Source organism: Myripristis murdjan, chromosome 24 (assembly GCF_902150065.1).
Source record: "Myripristis murdjan chromosome 24, fMyrMur1.1, whole genome shotgun sequence".
In the NCBI taxonomy this organism is placed as follows: Eukaryota; Metazoa; Chordata; class Actinopteri; order Holocentriformes; family Holocentridae; genus Myripristis; species Myripristis murdjan.
Window position 1 is genome coordinate 26,146,643 of NC_044003.1, and position 20,124 is coordinate 26,166,766.

At 40.6% G+C, this 20,124-nt stretch overlaps 1 protein-coding gene across 2 annotated transcripts in view; it reads left to right on the forward strand.

Moving 5' to 3' along the window:
* nkain2 (sodium/potassium transporting ATPase interacting 2) overlaps positions 1 to 10,324 on the forward strand; it is an 87,428-nt gene extending 77,104 nt beyond the window's left edge. For both annotated transcript variants that reach the window (XM_030047303.1, XM_030047304.1), the window contains 2 exons: positions 4,841 to 4,901; positions 10,239 to 10,324. In XM_030047303.1, coding sequence (XP_029903163.1) covers positions 4,841 to 4,901; positions 10,239 to 10,324 — 147 coding nt within the window. The remainder of the gene's footprint in view (positions 1 to 4,840; positions 4,902 to 10,238) is intronic.
* The last annotated feature ends 9,800 nt before the right edge of the window (positions 10,325 to 20,124 follow it).

A 20,124-nucleotide genomic window follows, 5' to 3' on the forward strand; every position in this document is an offset into this window, starting at 1 on the left:
CCGCGCCTGTCTCCTGAGCTCCACTCCGCCTGCGGCAATAGACCTCCATGTCAGCTGTGTAAACTTTCATTACGCCTTCGCGCAGCGCATTTTAAAGGCAAGGACAGGGGCTCATTTGATTGGTTAAATGTGAATCGGCTGTGTCAAACCCACTCCACGCCTTCTCTCCTCCCTTGCGCCGGTAGGAGGGACGGTGGAGTACTTGCGCCACCGAGCATGGCGTGCCAAACTTGGAAAATCCGCCTGGCCACACCCAGTTGGCGAAGCGCATCTGCGCTACGCCCCCGCCTCGCCTGGTCTGCAAAACTAGAGCCCTAGTACTACAGGGTAGCAGGCCTTGTCAGGTAAACTGAGGAAATTGAATTTTATTTTTTTATTTTTTATTTTGTTTTGTTTTTTGACTATCCACTTACCATCCAGATGGAAATACAATATTTAAGATTTTGACACTTTAGGTTAATATATCCTGCATCAAAATGTACTCTACAGTGGCAGTTGCTGTAGTTTACATGCACCTTTCCACAAATGTAGCTTCACTTGGATTGATGCAAGACTGCATGATGTTTGATTGGTCCAACATGACACCGGCTCTCATGTCTCTGCAATCAGCCAGAACTGAGAGAATTTCTTAATCTACGGTTGCTAACTCATCTCCAAATTACAGACTGCAAAATGTCATTTGTTAGAGAGAATGTAAGCATAAACTACTCCTGTTTTTATCTGTGCTTGATTGGCACGGAATGATGTCCAGTGTTCCAGCGATGGCGTCATCGTGCCGCAGACTCTCCAACACAGGACTCTCTGCTCACATCGACGTAGCTCACTACGGCGAACCTGCAATGCAGAAGTAGAATTTGACCTTTAGAGGGAGCTTGTTTTTGTAACCCAGCCTCTCTCAGAAAACAAGTTTGCTTTGTGTCCGAACTTCTTCAAACCATCAAACCCAGCCATAAACAGATAAGGAGCATCTGTGTCAGAGCATCAGAGCCAATATTAGTATGCCCCAGAGATCTTATTTGGGTTTCTGCACGCTGGGATAAGAGCTCATTTGGTTTATTGTAAACAGGATATTATGTTTATATGCAGCAACACAAAAACGGAATACTTGAGTATCCAGAATATTAACCGGATATTGATGTGCACGGAAACGCACTGTCACAGCTGATGAAACGTTCTGTATTGCAGGAGTACAAGCCCTGATGAGTAGCATGAAAATGCCATTAAAAAAAAAAGTCATTTTCGCTGAGAGTGTGTTTATTCAAAACAAAGTACTGGAAGGTCTGTGAATCAGCATTTAGTCCACGTGACGGTAAAACTCTCCACTGCAGCTAAAACTAATGACAGTCTTTATTCTAATGACAGAATTTAGGCTGTGTAACGTTAAAGGTCTCCATTAAAACCAATACTAATGACTAATTATTTTAGTAGCTATGGCAGTGCAGGGCAGCTATTACTATAATAGTATTTACTATTTAATAAATGCTTAAGGCCAACTTGTACACTCTCAGAAAAAGGTGTACTGCTATAGATCCCCATTCACAAAAGATATAATGGTGTGCCTCACTTTCAGACAGTATAAAGGCAGTGGTTTGCTTGTCTGATTTCTAGTTAAAGCCTACTATGTCATCCAAATGGATTTTCTCATAGTTGTTGCTCCTCATTCAGACACTGACAGTATTGTTTGTGTGCTTATGTATAGATATGGTTTCTATGTTCAGCTTAAAGTTAATTCATCCCCCCATAGAAAGCTCGGAAAACAAAGAGTCTCCATGACTAACCTACTAAATGGAGAGAGTAGAGAGGAAGAGGAAGAGGGAAAAGGGGGGATAGAGAGAAAGGGGGAAGAGGGAAGAGAGGGAGAAGGAAGTAGAGATGGGGAGGAGACAGAGAGAAAAGAGAGAGAGAGAGAGAGAGAGAGAGAGAGAGAGAGAGAGAGAGAGAGAGAGAGAGAGAGAGAGAGGGATGATAGCCAGAAGGAGAGAATGAGAACAGGAGAGAATACGAGAGAGGAAGAGAGTCGAGCTTTGGGAGCTGAACATTATTTAGACTAAATGAGGTCGAGACCTTGAGATATACACTGAATCACAAATGTGGTTGCTCCCATTTGCAGCTCTCCATGTGTGTTTATGTGTATGCATGTTTGCCTGCGTGTGTGTGTATGTGTGTGTGTGGGATCGTGTTGGCATATGCTCATGTAGCCAACAGAATACCAACTAGGTCAATGTCATTTTTCCAATGGTTGAGGCCTCATTGTGCAATAAGGCTTTTATTCAGGCTAATATGTTGGTTTAACTCCTCATACACACCTCTCTTGCTCCTCCATTTCTCTCTGTCTCTATCGCTCATCTGTTTGTTTTTCTCCTCCTCTCCTCCTCGGTCCCTTCCTTTATCTATCTGCCTCCCCTGCCTGGCTCTCTCTCTCTCTTTCTTACTCACTCTCTCCCTTGCTCTCCCTTCTCTTCTGTCATTGAGGTTTAACGAGGCCACTAAAACAGCGGCCTTACATTGACCCCGGCTTCCTGTATCTTTGCTCCAATCAACACGGGCCTATCAGTCGCCTTGGAAACAGACAGCCAATGAGAGAGCAGATAAGAGAGCTGAGGTGTTTCTGCGGGTGTGGACTATTATATCATTGCCTCGAGCATACTCACACACACACACACACACACACACACACACACACATTCTGTGCTGTCGTTTTAGATAGTGATCGCAACACATCAATACTGTCACACTCTTAAAGGTGTTCAGTGCCAACTTTCAATACTTCAGGATCCTTTTTATTGGCGCTCCTCTCTCACACAGTATCTATAGCCATTGCTGTTTTCAGGTTTGTGATTAGTGGGTGGGCGATAATCAGCAGATTGTGGGCTGAAAGTACGAAAATAATAACAATATAGAGTACCAGGCAGAAGAATATTCTTCACCAAATTAACTCATTCTCCCTACACGTTATTCTTCCATTGTGTGTTAATCCAGGGAGGTTCACACAGATGTGGGTTTGAGGTTTTGACCACCATGTCGGGCAGTTGTGGTCGGCTGAGTTGGTAATGTGGGCAGATTCAGGTGAACTTGGAGCTGATCCATGGGTTGATCTTTTTATTCTTTAACTATAATAATGAGGCTTGACCACAAGATGCTGTACTTAGCCCTTAGCCCCTTAGATTGTTGTAGTGGTCTTTATGTGCTCTCAGATACGACATAGAAAGGACCACACCAGTGCTTTTGAATATTTGGCTTATTTACTACAGTTTAGCCACATTTTACATTCCATTAAATCATTTTGCAAATTATGCAGAGTACTAATGATTTCACAACATGTAATCAAAATCCCTCAATTTTCAAATTTGAATTTGTGGTTGAAACACCCATCATATGGTGTTTTGCATTCATAAACCACAGAACTTACAATTTGCAGTGTGAAGCAAATGTTTCAGGACTGTTTTCCAGCAGAGAGACCATTTCACTCCGTCCAATGTCAAGTCATCAAAACCCAACAGTGCTGCTGCTTTTAGGAAAACTAATGCGGACGACTTTATTATGGTGATGGAATACTGGTGTGAAGAAAGTCTGAAGTCTGTGAACATTCATTTTCATATCATAGTGGAATGAATGGAAACCAATGGCTGGATAAAATGTAGGAAAAGAGATATCAGAGTTCTAAAATACGACGGCTTGCTTTAGCAGAAGATGACCAGAGATGTTTAATATGCATTCTGTAAATATTACACTAAACATGCAAAATAATTGGTGTGGGCCTTCAATTAAGGGCATTTAATAAACTCATAACAGACCATGATATATGGAAAATATAAACACATATATGTGTCCGTGGATGCATTCTTCCTCCCATAGTCCTACAGCAACTCCAACAGCATGTTATAGTTGTCAGAGCATTTATGTTCGGCTTAATTAATTCACTTACAAATCTCATATGTACATCCCTTTGGATAAAAGCGTCTGCCAAATGTGAATTGTAATTGTAATTGTGAAATGTCACTCTACAACGTGCATTAAAAGCACCATTTTGACATTGGGAAGAATATACAGATCGACAATAGATTATGACTATCATTTATGCCCAGACACATTTTGTCCCACCCCTATTTGTGACTGGCCTTTGGGAGGTGTGTGACTTTGAAGTAAAACAATATGAGGTACAAGATGCTGGTTAAAGGCCCAGCAAAATGAAGCGCTGCCAGAGCCGGTGGTGTGAGGTTTTTATCTCACGGCAGCAAAAAGTATGAAACGATCTGGCTTGACATTGTAATTCCACAGCCATAAGGACACTGAAAATATAATTTCAATGATCACGATCTATGTTTGCCCACTGTGCCATGATTGAGAGGCAATTGTAACAAACCTTTTTTTTTTATTTAGTTGTAGGTCTGAAATGGTGTATTAAGCCGGTGGCAGAGCAGCTTTAAAACCAAGAAAGTTTGGCCTAACCTTGTGGGTGTCATTGAACATAGAAGAAGTTTAGAAGTGTGTGTGTGTGTGTGTGTGTGTGTGTGTGTGTGTGTGTGTGTGTGTGTGTGTGTGTGTGTGTGTGTGCACGCGCGCATGTCCACTACTGATTCAGTGCTCTCTTTTGGAGCATTATACCACAGTGCTGTTCTGCTCCAGTTACACCAACACCTGTTCTGTCTGTCTGTTTTTGTCGAAGTACCTGTTCAGTCTCTTTGTGTCTATCTATCTATCTCTTTCTTTGTTATACCTGATGCAACATGATGACATATGATATATGTTTTTTCTACTTACGTCTCTCTTATTCGCTCCCAATAAAAATTTGCATTAAAATTTGTTGTTTTTTTTTCTCTCTCTCTCCCTCTTCCTCTAGTTGGTGGGGTTTATCTATGCCTGCTATGTCATCAAGCTCATTTCAGAAGAAGAGGACAGTTGTGAGTATACACTTGCACACACGCACACACACTCATGCCCACATCACTCAGTATTTTGTTTAAAAAGTCAGTTAGAAACTCAACTTTTGCAGGTTTCAGTTTGCATGTTTCTGACTTGAGGAATGATGCAGGATGGGTTGAGTCAACACAGAAATATAAAATTCACACTTTTTGTTGTCCTGTTTCCATTGTATTTCCCTTTTCCCTTTCTCTACCGCTCTCCTTTGCATCCGTCCCTCCTGGCTCCGAATGGGTTGTCCTTTTCTGTTAGTGGGCTTGAATGAAGCCATCTTGGATGAAGATCTTTTATTGATACCTAGACAAAAATTGTCCGCCAAGATCCTGAATGGGAAATGTAGCTTCTAACTTTTGGAGCCAGGCTCATTAAAATAACAGAGGGAGAGAGGGAGGGAGAGAGAGAGAGAGAGAGAGAGAGAGAGAGAGAGTGAGAGACAGAGGGTGGAGAGATGAAGATAAAGCGGTGGACTGGAGAGCGCCCAGAGAGGCAGGTGGACTCAGAAACGTGTTAAATCAAAGTCGTTTGCCTTTCATTCATAGGTCTCTCTCTCTCTCACACATCCTTGCCACTTTCAACCTCCATCACTAAGCAATAATCATACACAGGGAAAATGAGTAAAATGGTGCAGAAGGAAGAGCAAAAACAAACAAAAAAAACCCAACAAAAAACAGGTGGATCAAGGGTGAATCTGCTCATTCACACATTTATCCATCCATTCCTTCACCCAACCGTGTTGATTGTGAAGGCTGTAGCTTGTAACTGCTTCTCTCTAAAAAAAAAAAAAGTATTCAAAAACAAGGGAAATGAGTCAAATCAGCATACTAATTACATAAGAATGCTTCTTTAGATGCAATGCATGTTGTCAGCATTAGCTTGAATTTACCTTAGGCCATTCGTTTAGATATTCCATTAAACTAGAAACAGCCGTCCTGTGGGATGACCAAAAGCTAAGCATGTCTTATTCAGCACAACTGGGAAAGCTGCTGGCTGAAACAGAAATACAGATTTGGAAATGAATGGCTGGATTCTTGGGGTTCTTGCTTTCCTGCCTATCCGAATGGGACGTGTGAGACTGAATATGGCCCTTCAAACTGTTTCAAAGCAGCGCGTCTTCAAGCCAGTCGTCAGGACCGGTTTGAAGAGTGCCATTGCTCTGTTTCTAAAGGCTCTTCACATGACAAAAGCACCACAACGTTTTAATGAGCCTGCAGGAAAATACTCACTTTACTCAGTTTGGTCTCTAGGCTGCCAAAAAAACAACCATTCAAAGATGTATAATAGTCTAGCTTGGTTTCCAGACCCCATGAATCCTGTTGTAACTCAATGGATTCTGGTCATGTGTCTATCAGAAATGAGTCACTTAAGTCAGTGCTTGAGCCAAAACCACTGGTCAGCATTAAACCAGTCATAGCAGCTTAACTTATTATGTCATGAGGCGTCGCCGCAGTAACAGTAACTTTCAGACCGGCAAATTGTTTGTCTTTTAATGTATCGATGCTGTAACATTTCTCAAGAACAGAAGAGATCGCCAGATTATCTTGCTGTCGGTAACATCACAACGCTAAGTGGCTGCTGCCATGTTCGTTTACTTCGATGAGGTGATGGCGTTATTAGACGATTTGTTGACCGGCCCGTCAGGCATCTCAAACAGATTCCGGGAATAAGACCAGTACCAGACCTCAGGAATCACCAATTGGATTTTTATTAAATACAGTTGTCCCTTGCTATAACGCGGTTCACCTTTCGCGGTCTCGCAGTTTCACGGATTTTTTTTAGTGCAATTTTGCACGCTTTTTTTTTTTTTGTACTGGACTTATTTTTCTACGAAGGTTTGAACTTTGAGAGTGTTTAAACAAGAGAGAAAAGTGAGAAAATGTTAATGCCTGTCTGAGAAAATTGTATAAAGTGTGTAGTGAGGGGTTTTACAACCTTAAAACATCTATAATAATTGTAAAAAAAAAAAAGCTGACTACTTCGCGGATTTCGCCTACTGCGGGTTATTTTTAGAACGTAACTCCCGCGATAAACGAGGGACCACTGTAGTCGAAATAATCTAAACTAAACTAAATTATAGTAAGAAAGGCTCACATTTTCTTTGTTAAATAGCACAATTCTGTTTAGAAAATGTATTTCCTTATTTATTCTTATTTTATAAAGAATTTTATTTTAAATAATTACAGGGTGATACATGACTGATTTTCAAACTCTTCCTGCCATATTTTCCCATATTTAAAAAAAACTGTAGGCTACTAACAAAGCTTTATCTATCTGAGTTTAGGCAATTAACCTACTAGCCATCATCATTTTATTTGCTGCTATGTTCTACAGTAAAAATTAAGGAGAATAGTATTATCATCACCATCTTCATTGAACAAATTTTCCAGCCATGTTTCTGGCATAGTTTGGGGAGCCATTGTGCTCTTCCTGCTGCCAGGCCCCGAGTCTTGAACGTGGCTGTGAAAATCCGGTGTGATAATGTAGTCCCAGAGACTAAACAATAATCAGAGAGCTTTGTAGGAAAATGTGCCTTGGGTGAAGATGTTAAAACACACTGTGGACCAATGAAGATTTAGAGATGCTGAGAAAGCTAATTACTCTGATAATTACTCTTTGCGTGTGTGTGTGTTTGTGTGTGTGTCTGTTGATGGTCGGGGGAGATTAATCAGTTAATTCAGTCTTATCTGTCAGTGTCTCAGTGCTGCTCAGATGTGTCAGACAGATCCTAATCGCACATAGTCATACACACATGACCACACGCCAGTGAATGCGTGCACACACAAACACACGTGTACACAGACACACACACACACACACACACATACACACACACAGCTTCCGCACATTTCAGCAACTGCTCATTTACTGCTGGGGATAATTACAAGGACAGGCACCCTTACACATGCATACACAAATGATTGCACATGAGCTCACACACATGCATATGCACACACACACAAACACACGCACACACACGCACAGATATACGCAGATTCATCCAAAGATGACTCAAACAAGATTTGAAAGATGTTTTTCTGTACCCCCACATTAGTACAGTTGAGTCTGTATATGTGCACATTCACCACTGTCAAATAGCAGGCTAATTACTATAATTTAAAAATAATTTGGCTGTAAAAGTTCAGGAGAAGGCACTTGCTCATTCACTGCTTAAACTGGGATTGTCCCCTAATGGCATCTCAGGTCAGCGCCTGCGGTTTCTGGGTTTTGTTCATGTTCACAAACACTGATTGGGCTGGCCTGGGCCAGATGAATAAAACATATGAATTCTTCAGTCAGCCTTCAATACACTCATAGGCAGACTTAAATGGTAGAGCATGGCAGTAACTTTGCCGGGGCCATTCAGCTGTAGCAAGAATGAGCAGGAGTCCTGCCATTCACACCAATCAAATCTTTATTGCGGATCCACAAGGAGAGAGAATTGGCGATGGCCTTGCATAGTCTGTGTGAATGCAAGGGTTTGATAGAGGCCCACACTCCACTTCAAACAGCTGAAAAAATGAAAATATGGGCATGTTTGATCAGCTGTGTGCATTTTGCTGGTCATATTACTGCTGGATAAATGTTCTGTGTACCAGTGGTACAAGAGCTAGGAGCCAGGCCGCAGTATGCAACAAATACAGATTGTATACAGTCCCGTAATGCATTTGTGGTGATGTGTAAAAATAATTAATAGGACGTTTATTCAGATGTGATCTTTCTGGCTCCTTTGTTGATCAGGTGCCTCAATCAGTCCTATTGAGAATATGGTCATGTCAGTAAATGTCGTTTTGCATATAGCGAGCCAAAGTCTGCCGTTATTTAATTTGCTGCAGGTTTTCTATGTGCAATCCAAAATTCCTGTGGAAAATATGAATGGGATTTGTAAGAAATGCCAAAAGTGCAGTCTGTGCTACCCAGATCCATAAACATAATCTGGCATTACTTTGTGAGTTTCTGCTCTTCATTTACTTTTTATGTCAACTGTTGCTACTGAAATGCTACTTATTTGGGAAAGAAGACTCTATCAGACAGCCACAGCTATAGCTTAAGATATATGAACACTAACAACAACAGTAACCAGTCTGGGAAATGCTGTGACAGCCCTGATACGATGAAAGCACAACACAGTCAAACAATCAAACTCTGGTATCAAAAAATGTGTATAAATAAATAAAAGGAAAAGTAGGCCTTGAAAAAACAGGGTAGGCACATGTTCCACAATGATTCGCATTTTGTCAGCAAAAATCCAGTGACTTGGTGACAGTGGCAAGGAAAAAAATCCCTTTTAATAGGGAAAAAACCTTGAGCAGAACCCGGCTCTGGGTGGGCGACCATCTGCCTTTACCGGTTGAGTAAAGAGAGAAAGCAAGACAGCAGGAAGAAAGAGAACATTTGAAAAGTAACTAAAAGATCAAACCTGCTGCAGATGGATGTATGTTAACCTCCATATCTGTTCAACCAAAATCCCCTATTCTGTAGGAACTTTGGACTACAACAGAGATGCTAATCTACTGCATGGAAAACAACAGCTTAAGAAAATGTGAGAAACTGAAAAAAATATCACTGTTTTGCCTTGTGGTCATAAAAATGCACAGCGTATACAATACAGGTAAATCACCATACATCACTGAGATCTAAGGAAACTAATAAGCAAATATCATCTGATCCTCTTTTGTGTAGCATCACCATAATTGCATGAGTGTAGCCAAGAAGATAAGAAAACTGAGCTGATGAGTGGAAAAATCACAGCCAAGATGTTACGATTAACAAAAAAATAAATAAAGAAATAGAGCAGGAAAGGGAGAAAGAAAGAAGAAACCATGATAGTCGCACTTTGTCCCTGCTTGTTGCAAACTAACGCTATAGCTACCTTCATCTCTGCAGTGACAGCCAAACTCCACATTGTACTTGATGTTATGAAATCTCACTCAATAAATAAAAATGACCCCTGTGATCAAACGGAGGAAATAACCTTTGATGAGCTGTGTAACATCAAAGTAAAATAAATCATAGCTTCCTCTCTTCAAAAGTCCAGAGTCTCTCTGCCTCCTTTTGGGTGAAGCAGCGACCTGCTGGCAGCTCCTAACTAAGTTTGGAGATCTCTGGAGCTCTTTTACATAATTCAGGAGTTGCGTGTAGCCTCAGGACATAAATATATCAATGAATAAGTCTTATTTTGACTCTTAAAAATGGGATTATATTGGTTTGGGTGTAGAGGGAAAGTCTCTGGTACACAGAATGCACAGCACCATAGGGGTTGCAAGCCTAATTTATGTAGCCGTGTGCATTGGTAGAGTCTAATTGAAGCTGTTGTTGTCCAGTTGATTTTATAGGAGGGTTTGATTCCTATGGTTACCAGGGGCCTCAGAAGACCTCCCATCTTCAACTACAACCCATGTACATGTAAGTATACTCCCCATCTATCTATCTGTCTATCTATCTACTGCATTCATATAAACAGGGAAGTAGGGTTATGAGTCCTTGGCTTTGCCTCAATTCAATTCACGAATCACTAGTTGGCAGTTCACTTTACAAAGTTTTTTTTTTTCTTTTGGAGTGATTAAGGTTAATATGAGTTTGTATGCCACGATTTGACTCTACAGTTTGATTCAGTACTTTAAGTAAATGCGTCAATTCAGTATGAAAAGATACACCCTTACTGAAAGGAATGACACGGCTGAGATGATGCGGCTCCAGTCGCTCCTGTTTATTTTGTATTCACGACAGGCGGCTAAATTCTAGCGGTGGCTAAATGGTGTTTACTTAAGAACCAAACCATGGACGCCACATCCACCGCGGTGTCAGGCTCTCAGGACAAAGAGCCAGCAGAATAACATGAAATGAGTGCGAGACGAGGCTTAGGCAGCCCTGCATCAATCTCACCATCTCACTTTGTCCTGTGGAGAACACCAACCAATAGAACAAATGCTATACCACTACAACAAACAACCAGACTAAATAAATAGTGGTTCTACTGACATTCAGCAGACAGGTTATCAATAACTGTTTTTATTAGACTGAGAGAGAGATGGAGAGAGGGAGAGACAAAGAGAGAGAGAGACAAAGGAAGAGAGAAATGGCGATCGAGGCAGAGAGACGGAGGCTGATGGGAGAGAGGGAGGGAGACAGAGACACGGGGAGGAGGATAGACAGAGAGTGATGGATGAAACATAGGACTGAAACAAAGAAGAAAGGCAATAAAGGACCATTCTGTAGTTTTATATCTCCCTCGTGGAACACATAACAGAGATCATAAATCACGGATGCCAAGGTAATGGCCATCGAGACAAACACACATACACAAACACAGAATCTTTGCATGCACGCAAAGCACACACAAACATGCAGTCACACACACACGCACACGCACACACACACACACACACACACACACACACACACACACACACACACACACACACACAATAAAGCACACTTACAATATATATCTGAATAAAAAATAGGGAAATAGGCATGTATCTGTGCACTTATACACACACACACACACACACACAATAAAGCACACTTGCAATATATATCTGCATAAAAAATAGGGAAATAGGCATGTATGTGTGCACTTATACACACACACACACACACACACATGCACATCATCATCAATATGCTATCATTGTTCCCCAGCTGTTGTCCCTTTAGTTCAGTGTTTATTGGCTCTGGCCAGGGGGACCAATAAAATACCATCAGCTGTAGCATTGGAAAGGAAATCTCTCTCTCTCTCTCTCTCTCTCTCTCTCACTCTCTCTCTCTCTCTCTCTCTCTCTCTCTCTCTCTCTCTCTCTCTCTCTCTCTCTCACACACACACACACACACACACACACACACAGTCCTAAGGTCTTTGTTCAAAGTGCTCTTGTGTTGAAGAAGAATGGCAGCAGCTTCAGCTGTTAATGTCCAGCATTTATGAAGTTTGCCTCTATGTGCAGTGGACAGCATCAGATAGTTTAGCATAATCCCAAAACCACCAGAGCACACTAAATAATGATTAAACATTGATATGGTGCTGAAACACTGGGTTGTAGAAATAAAGTTGCTACTTTATTTCCCATATGGAATTTGTTTAGTAGTCATAACACGGAGTGGACATAAGACAGCAAGGCAATGCAAAACATATTTTTAGTGTTTTCAGACTATTTCCAAAAAAACCCCCATCCACACTGAAACACCCCGAAATGCTTAAAATCCCCTATCAAACATGTGCATGCCTGTGTGCGCTGGACTGTGGGCTGTAGATCACATGACATTTCTACATCAACGTTTTCAAAAAGCTCTGTCTTTCCTGTATCGGCCAGACTGGTTCAAATATACACACCTTGGAAAACGTTTTCAAAAATTCCAGTTTTTAGGATGTAAAATGCCAGCCTAGTGTGGTGTGTGACAAACAAACAAACAAAACAAAAAGATTGGGGAGGAGCAGAGGGAGTAGGCAGCACTGAGGGAAAAGAACGGGGAGGTAATGAGTATGATGTTTCAAAATCTATCACATCTTTCTTGGAGTAATTTCACAAAAATCTCATCCCAATTATTTATACGAATGACAAAAGCAGTTAACAGGCTACAACAAACTAACTGGAATGCTCCATCTTCTAAGGGAACTACAGCTATAGTAGCCAGCAAGCTACAGTCTAATAGGCTGCTGTGGAAAAACACTGGCAGCTACTATTGTGAGCCTGAACTCACCCCGTATCCACATGCTGCTGCATTTATGGGGTATATCATTTTCCAACTCAGCTGCCTAGGTTTGTAACCACACGTTTACACATGACACAGAGGCCAACATTAATATTATCCATCAAGGTAGTGGTGGCCTATCTGGCAAGCAATCTTTGGTAATAGTGCACTGTACTTATCAAGAAAAAAATGTTTCTGTTAAATTTTGCTTGGTCATATGAAATTTAGATCTTTATACTCTGTTTAAAAGAGAAATTATGTCACAAGTTGGGCAGTTTGTGACACATCTAGAATACTCCAGCTTGGCCAACAGCCCATAGGAAAGTGTTGAGGGAAGCCAACCTTGCAAGCTGATCAATGCTGCAAATGATTTTAGGCAGCTTGGACGTAGATTTTGTGACCCATGTTTTTATAGAGGTATTTATAGAGGACATATGTAAATTGCAATTGTGCTTGAACTAACAAACGTCACATCAGTTCATTGGTTAGCGTCCAAGCAGCAGGACTACCTCATCAGGTACGGTGATGAGGACGCAGCTTGACAATGGCCTTGGCAGTCAGTATTCATAAATAACGGACTGCAGAGTGCCTTAACTGACCAATCAGAATCAAGTGTTCACCATAGCGGGGTAATCATGGGGCTTAACAGGTACAGAGAGGAGGTTGCAGCTTGTTCCTGTTATTCAGAACGACAGGATGCCTTAATTGACCAATCACAATCAAGTATTCAGCATAGCCATGTGATAATATGGGCTATATCACACACGGCACAAGCTACTACCGTTCTCATCAACAATAAACTGTTCAGACTGTGTATTTCATTATAAAGAGTGATGATGGGCAGGTGAACTGTTTATCTGTAATATTTATTCTAAAATGTATAAAATACCTCCTGTCTAATGTTCTCATGTCTTGTCTTGTCTTCACTTCTCTTCTCTCATATCATTTTTTTTCCTACAGGTCAAAGTAAAGCCAGGAGGTAATCCAGGAGCGCTGCCTTATCAACCAACCAATCACCACTGCTTAACTTCCCGCTTTTACTACTCTAAACGTATTAAAAATCAAAGAGACGGACAAATGGATGGTTACAGTGGGCGTTGAAGAAATGCTGCGATTCAACTCACAAATCCCCCAGATACTTGGTCAGATAGATGGCTTCCTTTGTCTGCCTGTTTAATGGAGTCCAGGCTTATTCCTAATGGAACACTGCCCCTGTGTGGTTAAGCACGGTAACTACAGGACTTGTGTGCTACGGTAATGCAGGTAGCTTCAGTACAGCTACAATTTCTGTGTCTGACTCTGAGGGAAACAATCAGGAGCCAAGAGCTTGCTTCCACGTTTGCTGTTTGTTATCCGCAATTGAAATCAACCAAACTATTAAACGGGGAGGGGCACAACGTGGCTGCTGCCAATGGGAGTTGTGGCTTGACGTGAGAGCAAAGGGTTGCATTGATCTTTGAGCAAGGCGTCAACCAGGATTCAGTGGCAAATTACTGACATTTTCCTTCAGGCTTCCAGTGACAACTCAAGGATTGCTGCCAAATTCCTGCGTTGCATGAAGAATTGTAAGAAGGGAGCCATGTTTCTCTAAGCTTCTGCTGAAAACCAGTTGCAGTCTCAAACAGCGCTGTTGAAATATTGTGGTGTCTAAAATCTCTCTAATGCAGATCTGCCTGACCAAAGAGTTTAAAAACGCCAGAGAGAGAAACTCCTGTGTAAACAATAGCTCCTGTATATCTATCTCTGGAATTTTATACTCTTTGTGCCTGACAGATGAGATGCTGGACTTCCAATCAAACTGACCAACAATTTCCTAGACTACCGATCAAGGAATGTTGAACTCCCCCCCCCCCTATCTTTGGTGCATTCGTCTTTTAGTTGGACAGGATACACTGGAGAGTGACAGCAAAGAAGGTGGGCGTATGATTTAAGACTGGCTCTTACTCAAACCGTGAGTAGATGTTGCACACCTTACTCGGCTCTTTAATGGATCATTCTGAATGTTTAATAACAGTCTGAAATGTAGACTTACGTGTTTTCATTCCACATGTGCATGTGTACATGAATCACACACACACACACACACACACACACACCACGCACTGATATGACTCCTTACATATTAACCACTGACTTTTTTACTATTCGGTGTGAATATAAACAATGTTTACAAAAGTAATTCTGTCTCTCAGACGGAAAGACACCAGACTGACTAATGGACACAGAGGCAGGCAGACAGACAGACTGGAAGAAAGACAGGGCCTTTCAAGCAATTTTTGTTCTTTATAGAGTGTGATGTTCCATCCCGAAGGTGGTGGGGCGGTTTGTTCTCCGTACGGATGGGACAGTTTTTTCAGATGTGGCTCTTGGGGGTGTTGCTTACTGAATCTTCTCCTCCATCAGAGACAGACGGATAGTGGGAGACAGGAAGGGAATATGAAAGAGAAAACAAGCCCTTGGCCCCTAGCAACGTACAGTAAGATTAAGTCCATGCAACAGTCCCCATTACTTTGTGTTTGGGTCCTGTTGGGGACAGTCTTGCTAAGTGGCCAATGCCAAGCTTTTCTTTTTGCTACAGCTCATCACTCTCAATGCATCGCAAGACTGAGCCTTTTTTGAAAAAAAAAAAAAAGGAAAAATGCCTGGAAGCCAGCTTAAGTGCCCAACTAATATCCCCTGTATATTCCTCTTTTGCATCCATCTCTTCTTAACAACATAAATAGCTCAAAAGCAGCCAAAATCTTTAGCCGACAACTCTTGAAATTTCCTTATAGAAAGACTCACCCTTTATAGAAATGACAATCACAGAGTGTCATAAATCTCATTCAGGATTGGTATTACTGTACCTAATAGAAATGTGACAAAAAGCTGATCGCAGCTGATGAAATATGTAGGGAGCTACATGCAGGTAAGTTAGGGTTTTACCAAATATTTCAAAAAAATGGCTGTCATCACCAGGCGGTGCAGGAAGGAAAACATAGATTATGATTTGATTCATTATTTATCAATTATTTTGATTCGTATTAACTATTTTTGATGAGATTTCTGCCTCTTCACACCACTGGAGACAGAAGATAGGAGAGAATGAGGGAGAGGAAACAATATTGCAACAGTGCTTCACCCATGACCACAGTGAATGTGCTCACCCTAGTCTGCTGAGCGACCAGGACGACTCTCCAGTGAGATCTTGACAGCTTGCGTCAGAGCTTCCATCTTCCCCTCACTGCACAAATTTTAATGTTGAAAGTGCCAATGACAGTACACAGATATTTGACAGACCTGAAGCTACGGACTGGGATTCAAAAATGGGACTTTTTAAAATTTCCCACATGAGGAAAATACCGGTGCTGTCACCAACTAAGAACATTGATTTTTTCCTTCTAAGCTGGAAAACTCACAGTATGTTAAGGGCGAGGATACATGGCTGCGTTTCTACTAACTGCTGTAATGCCTCAGGACCTAATTCATCCATCAAGTTTCTTGGACATGTAAAGAAGTAGACCTGAAACATTCTCAATATATCAGATGAGATCCTGCGCTGTCCATGGCTACATGTTGTGTGTTAGTAGATAGAGAGCCTTGAAATGGTAGACTACTCTGTAGAGGAAAAAGTGACTAATGTCTGGACTGAACATATTTTATTTGTATTGCATTCAGTGGAAAGTTTTAACATGGACCAAATGTTTGAGACATTCCCATGACATTGGCATAGGAATGGATGGACCATCTCCCTCTACAAACTGATACCTGAGCTACATTCAAATTCAAAGCCCACCTTCCATTCCCCTCAATCTCTCTTCAGTGGTACCTCAGTGATTTTTTTAACAATCCTCCGTGGGTTTCACTCAGTCGCTCCCCTGTGAAGCCACACTGACGGTCACGGAGGATGAAGACGACATTTGTGTGTTTGCATGAGGTGTCAAAACTGTTGCATATTTAATATCACGCTGCGTGTGACTAACTAGTTACTTAAAGGGAACTGTTTGGTTTGATGAATGCTCCTCAACCCTCTTCAAAGCGTTCTAAATGTGAACTTTGTGATTTTCTATAAATAACACACTCTGAAATGTCTGCAGATTAAAGGAGAAAAATAACTACTGCAATGTAAAACTGAAATGTAACTTTGAACTAGACGTTTTTTTAATCACGTGGCCGTGTTTACTGTTTTTTCTAGTTGACTACTAATGTATGATGTTGTGTACAAGTGGGACTATGTTTTCTTTCTTCTAATTGTACAGTGTATCAAAAATGATTGGAGGATATGGAACGAGGGAGAAGTATGAATTGACGTTAGTCGCACTGTAGTCTGTAATTCTTTCATTAATCTTTCTGTCAGGGCTGGGAATTCACTTTCACTTCAGGGCATGAAATCTATTAACTTAATATGTATTTATACTAGAATTGTCAAACCAATACAACGCAATGTTTTTCAATAAATGAAATAACTGCAGGTAAAGACGTGTCATTTTTAACTAAATTTTAATCGGGACTCTAATGCTATCCAATATTTAAAGGCTCAATTGAAAAATGAAAGCTGTATCATGAGCAAATGAATTACAGGTTCCCATTAGAACTGAAAGTGAATTCAATTTCAAACCTGTTTTCTGTGATGCATTGATTTTGCCTTGCACTGTGGAGCCAGTACAAATAGCCTTAACAGCGCAAACTCTGCCCATCTGGTCTGCTTGACAGACTGAAGCAAATACTCACAGATTCAGAAAGGATTTCAGATATATAATGTGACCCGGACGTGTGTGTGTGTGTGTGTGTGTGTGTGTGTGTGTGTGTGTGTGTGTGTGTGTGTGTGTGCGCAGGTGTGCAGGCGTGCGCGTGTGTGTAACTGCTGTCGACTTTGTACTGTGGTTGGTACATTGTACTTTTCTGTGTCATGGTGAACCTGGCAACACCAAACCCAGAACCTGCACAGCCACAACCTACCCTGACACTGAGGGAAACTGAAAAAGTCCACAACCTTTGAAGAGCAATAATAATAATAATAATAATAATAATAATAATAACAATAATAATGATAATAATATTAATAATGCCATGTATTAAAAATCTTATAGTTAAAAACCTAGTTTCTAAACTAGCTGCAGGCAAGAAGAGGATCTTAATTAAGACTTGAGTGCATAAGTATATGTAGAATTTGTATACTTGTAATCTGTAAAGTATACTGTAATTGTTAATGAGAATGTGGAAATCATCAAGCAAGAACAAAGTGGGACCCAGGATAGAACCTTGTGGTGCTCCACAGTTTGATTACATTACGGAAGACATGAAGAGATAGAGCTACTTAAAGTAACAGAGAACCACTTATCTAAGACCTATATGATAATCCACTTGAGATAAACATCTGTAATTCCCACAAAGTCTTTAAGAGTCTCAAACAGGATATTAGAATTACAGTAGTTTTCTCAAGACAAAATTTAAATCATTAGGAAATTCGACTGTTACAGCATAACAAAATATGCATTAGAATGAGAGATTTGGATATAGTAATTCATAATATAACAGGTAATTACATTTCACAATGTTAATGTGTCATGGTAAACATGCAGCAATGAATAAACTTGGGCTCCAGTTCTGGGTTGGCTTGTTAATGTTCACTACTGACAAGAATCGTCTACATAGGTTTATCTCTTTCTCTTTTTATGTTGTATTTCCCACAGGTGACTGACTGTACATAAAATAAAGTAGACAGTGGGTAATAAACTTGACAGTGGGGAAGGAGAAGCTATTTTGCGTCTTCTGTTCTCTGACACCTGTCAGCCATTTTTGGCATTTCATGACCAAGTTTGGCCTGTAATTTTGGTAACAAAAGAGTTGGTCAGTTAATGTGTGTGCTTCTTTACAGGTCCTCACATGTGGCTGAGGCCAGATTTTTGAAAATGCTTACATAGTGAATAAAAAAATCAAACTCAAAATGATGTTACTTTGCTATATGGGATTAAAAAAAAAACACTTATCTAAGAGCTATCCTGTATTAATTTTTGATTTACATATTATATCCAGTAAGACAAAGTGCAAAGGTAAATGGGTTTGAATAAAGGGATAAAACAACTCTCAAAACAGTATAAAAAGTTGGAGAAAAAAAATCCCATAACTCTCTCTCTCTCTATATATATATATTGTTTTTCTCAGACTTGGTTTAGCCTCCAATATTAGCTTCCAACTCAATTAATTCATGGAGGAAAGTGGAAACTATAAATTGTACGTGAATGACAAAGCACACACTCTGTTATTTCTAAAGAGGATGAATGTGTCTTTGTCCTCAAGCCAATATTTCATTTTTGAAGAAAATCAGCTTCCTCAAATGATTGAAGCCAGGCTTGTCCTCCACTGAAATGAGATCACTGAAAGAGACAGCCATGGGCAAAACATGAAACCATGATATCTTTCCTTTTTTATTTTAATTCACACCCACTGACAAAGAAATACTTGCTGTCTTTGTAAAGCAGGGGGTGTAATTTCTCCTCTCTCTTCATTCACATACTTGACACGTAAACAGTAGAAATGCAGTCTTTACTGGGATTGCACAGTGTTATTATATTCTTACATCAGTACCTGATCATCAGTGACAGATCACACAGATCACACACATTTTTTAAATTATTTCTTCAGGACAAGGAAAGACAAATAGTCAAAAGAAGTACTAAACAGTTAATGTTTTTTTTTCTACCTACCCAAATTCATAATATGACATTTTGAATTCTGTGCAAAGCACTTATCACCATATGTTGGACTGCTGACCATTTTCTGGCCTTTCTAGGTTCACAGTGCAGTGCTGTGGCCTGAATACAAATGGATCCATCATGTTTCCGGGGAAGGAAATCCTCTAGTAGTCAAACATTGTAATTATTTGTATGGCACCAGCCCACCAAACATTTCACTATAGGCTCTGTTCCCACCTGGATTTTCCAATTTGATTAGATTTTCCGATCAACATATAAAACACTTAAAGTTAGGGACACTGGGATCGTGTGCTGACTCTGTGCAATGGCCTGAAACTGTATTTAATATATGCTCCTACATGAAAGCATTATTATCATTCTCTGTTGAGACAATGGGCACAGCCAATACAAGCACACCTGTTGACAGGGCTGTTGCCAGTGCCCAGTGAAATTGTAATCATGCCATTTCATGGTAGGGTTATAAGTTCTGGATGACAACCATTAATGTCCATACCTCTCTTTCATTCTCTGTGGGACAGCTGCAACTCTCCCTCAATGACTTCACAGATTAGAGTCTTGTACATCTGTCAAAGTAGATCTGTTTCCTGTCAAAGTTAAGATAAATATTACACGAGCTCTACATAAGGGTGAATTTTAATAAAATGGAGTATGATACAAGACACGGAAAGACATAAAAATAATACTTTTCAGACATGGGCGCTGCTGGAGCCGTCAGAGACTCAATGGTCAAGAACACTTCAGTAGAGCAGGTGCTTATGGACATGCGGGCCTTACCGCATGGCCTCGGATTGAATGCGTCCTCCAACGTCACCCTGCTGCCTCA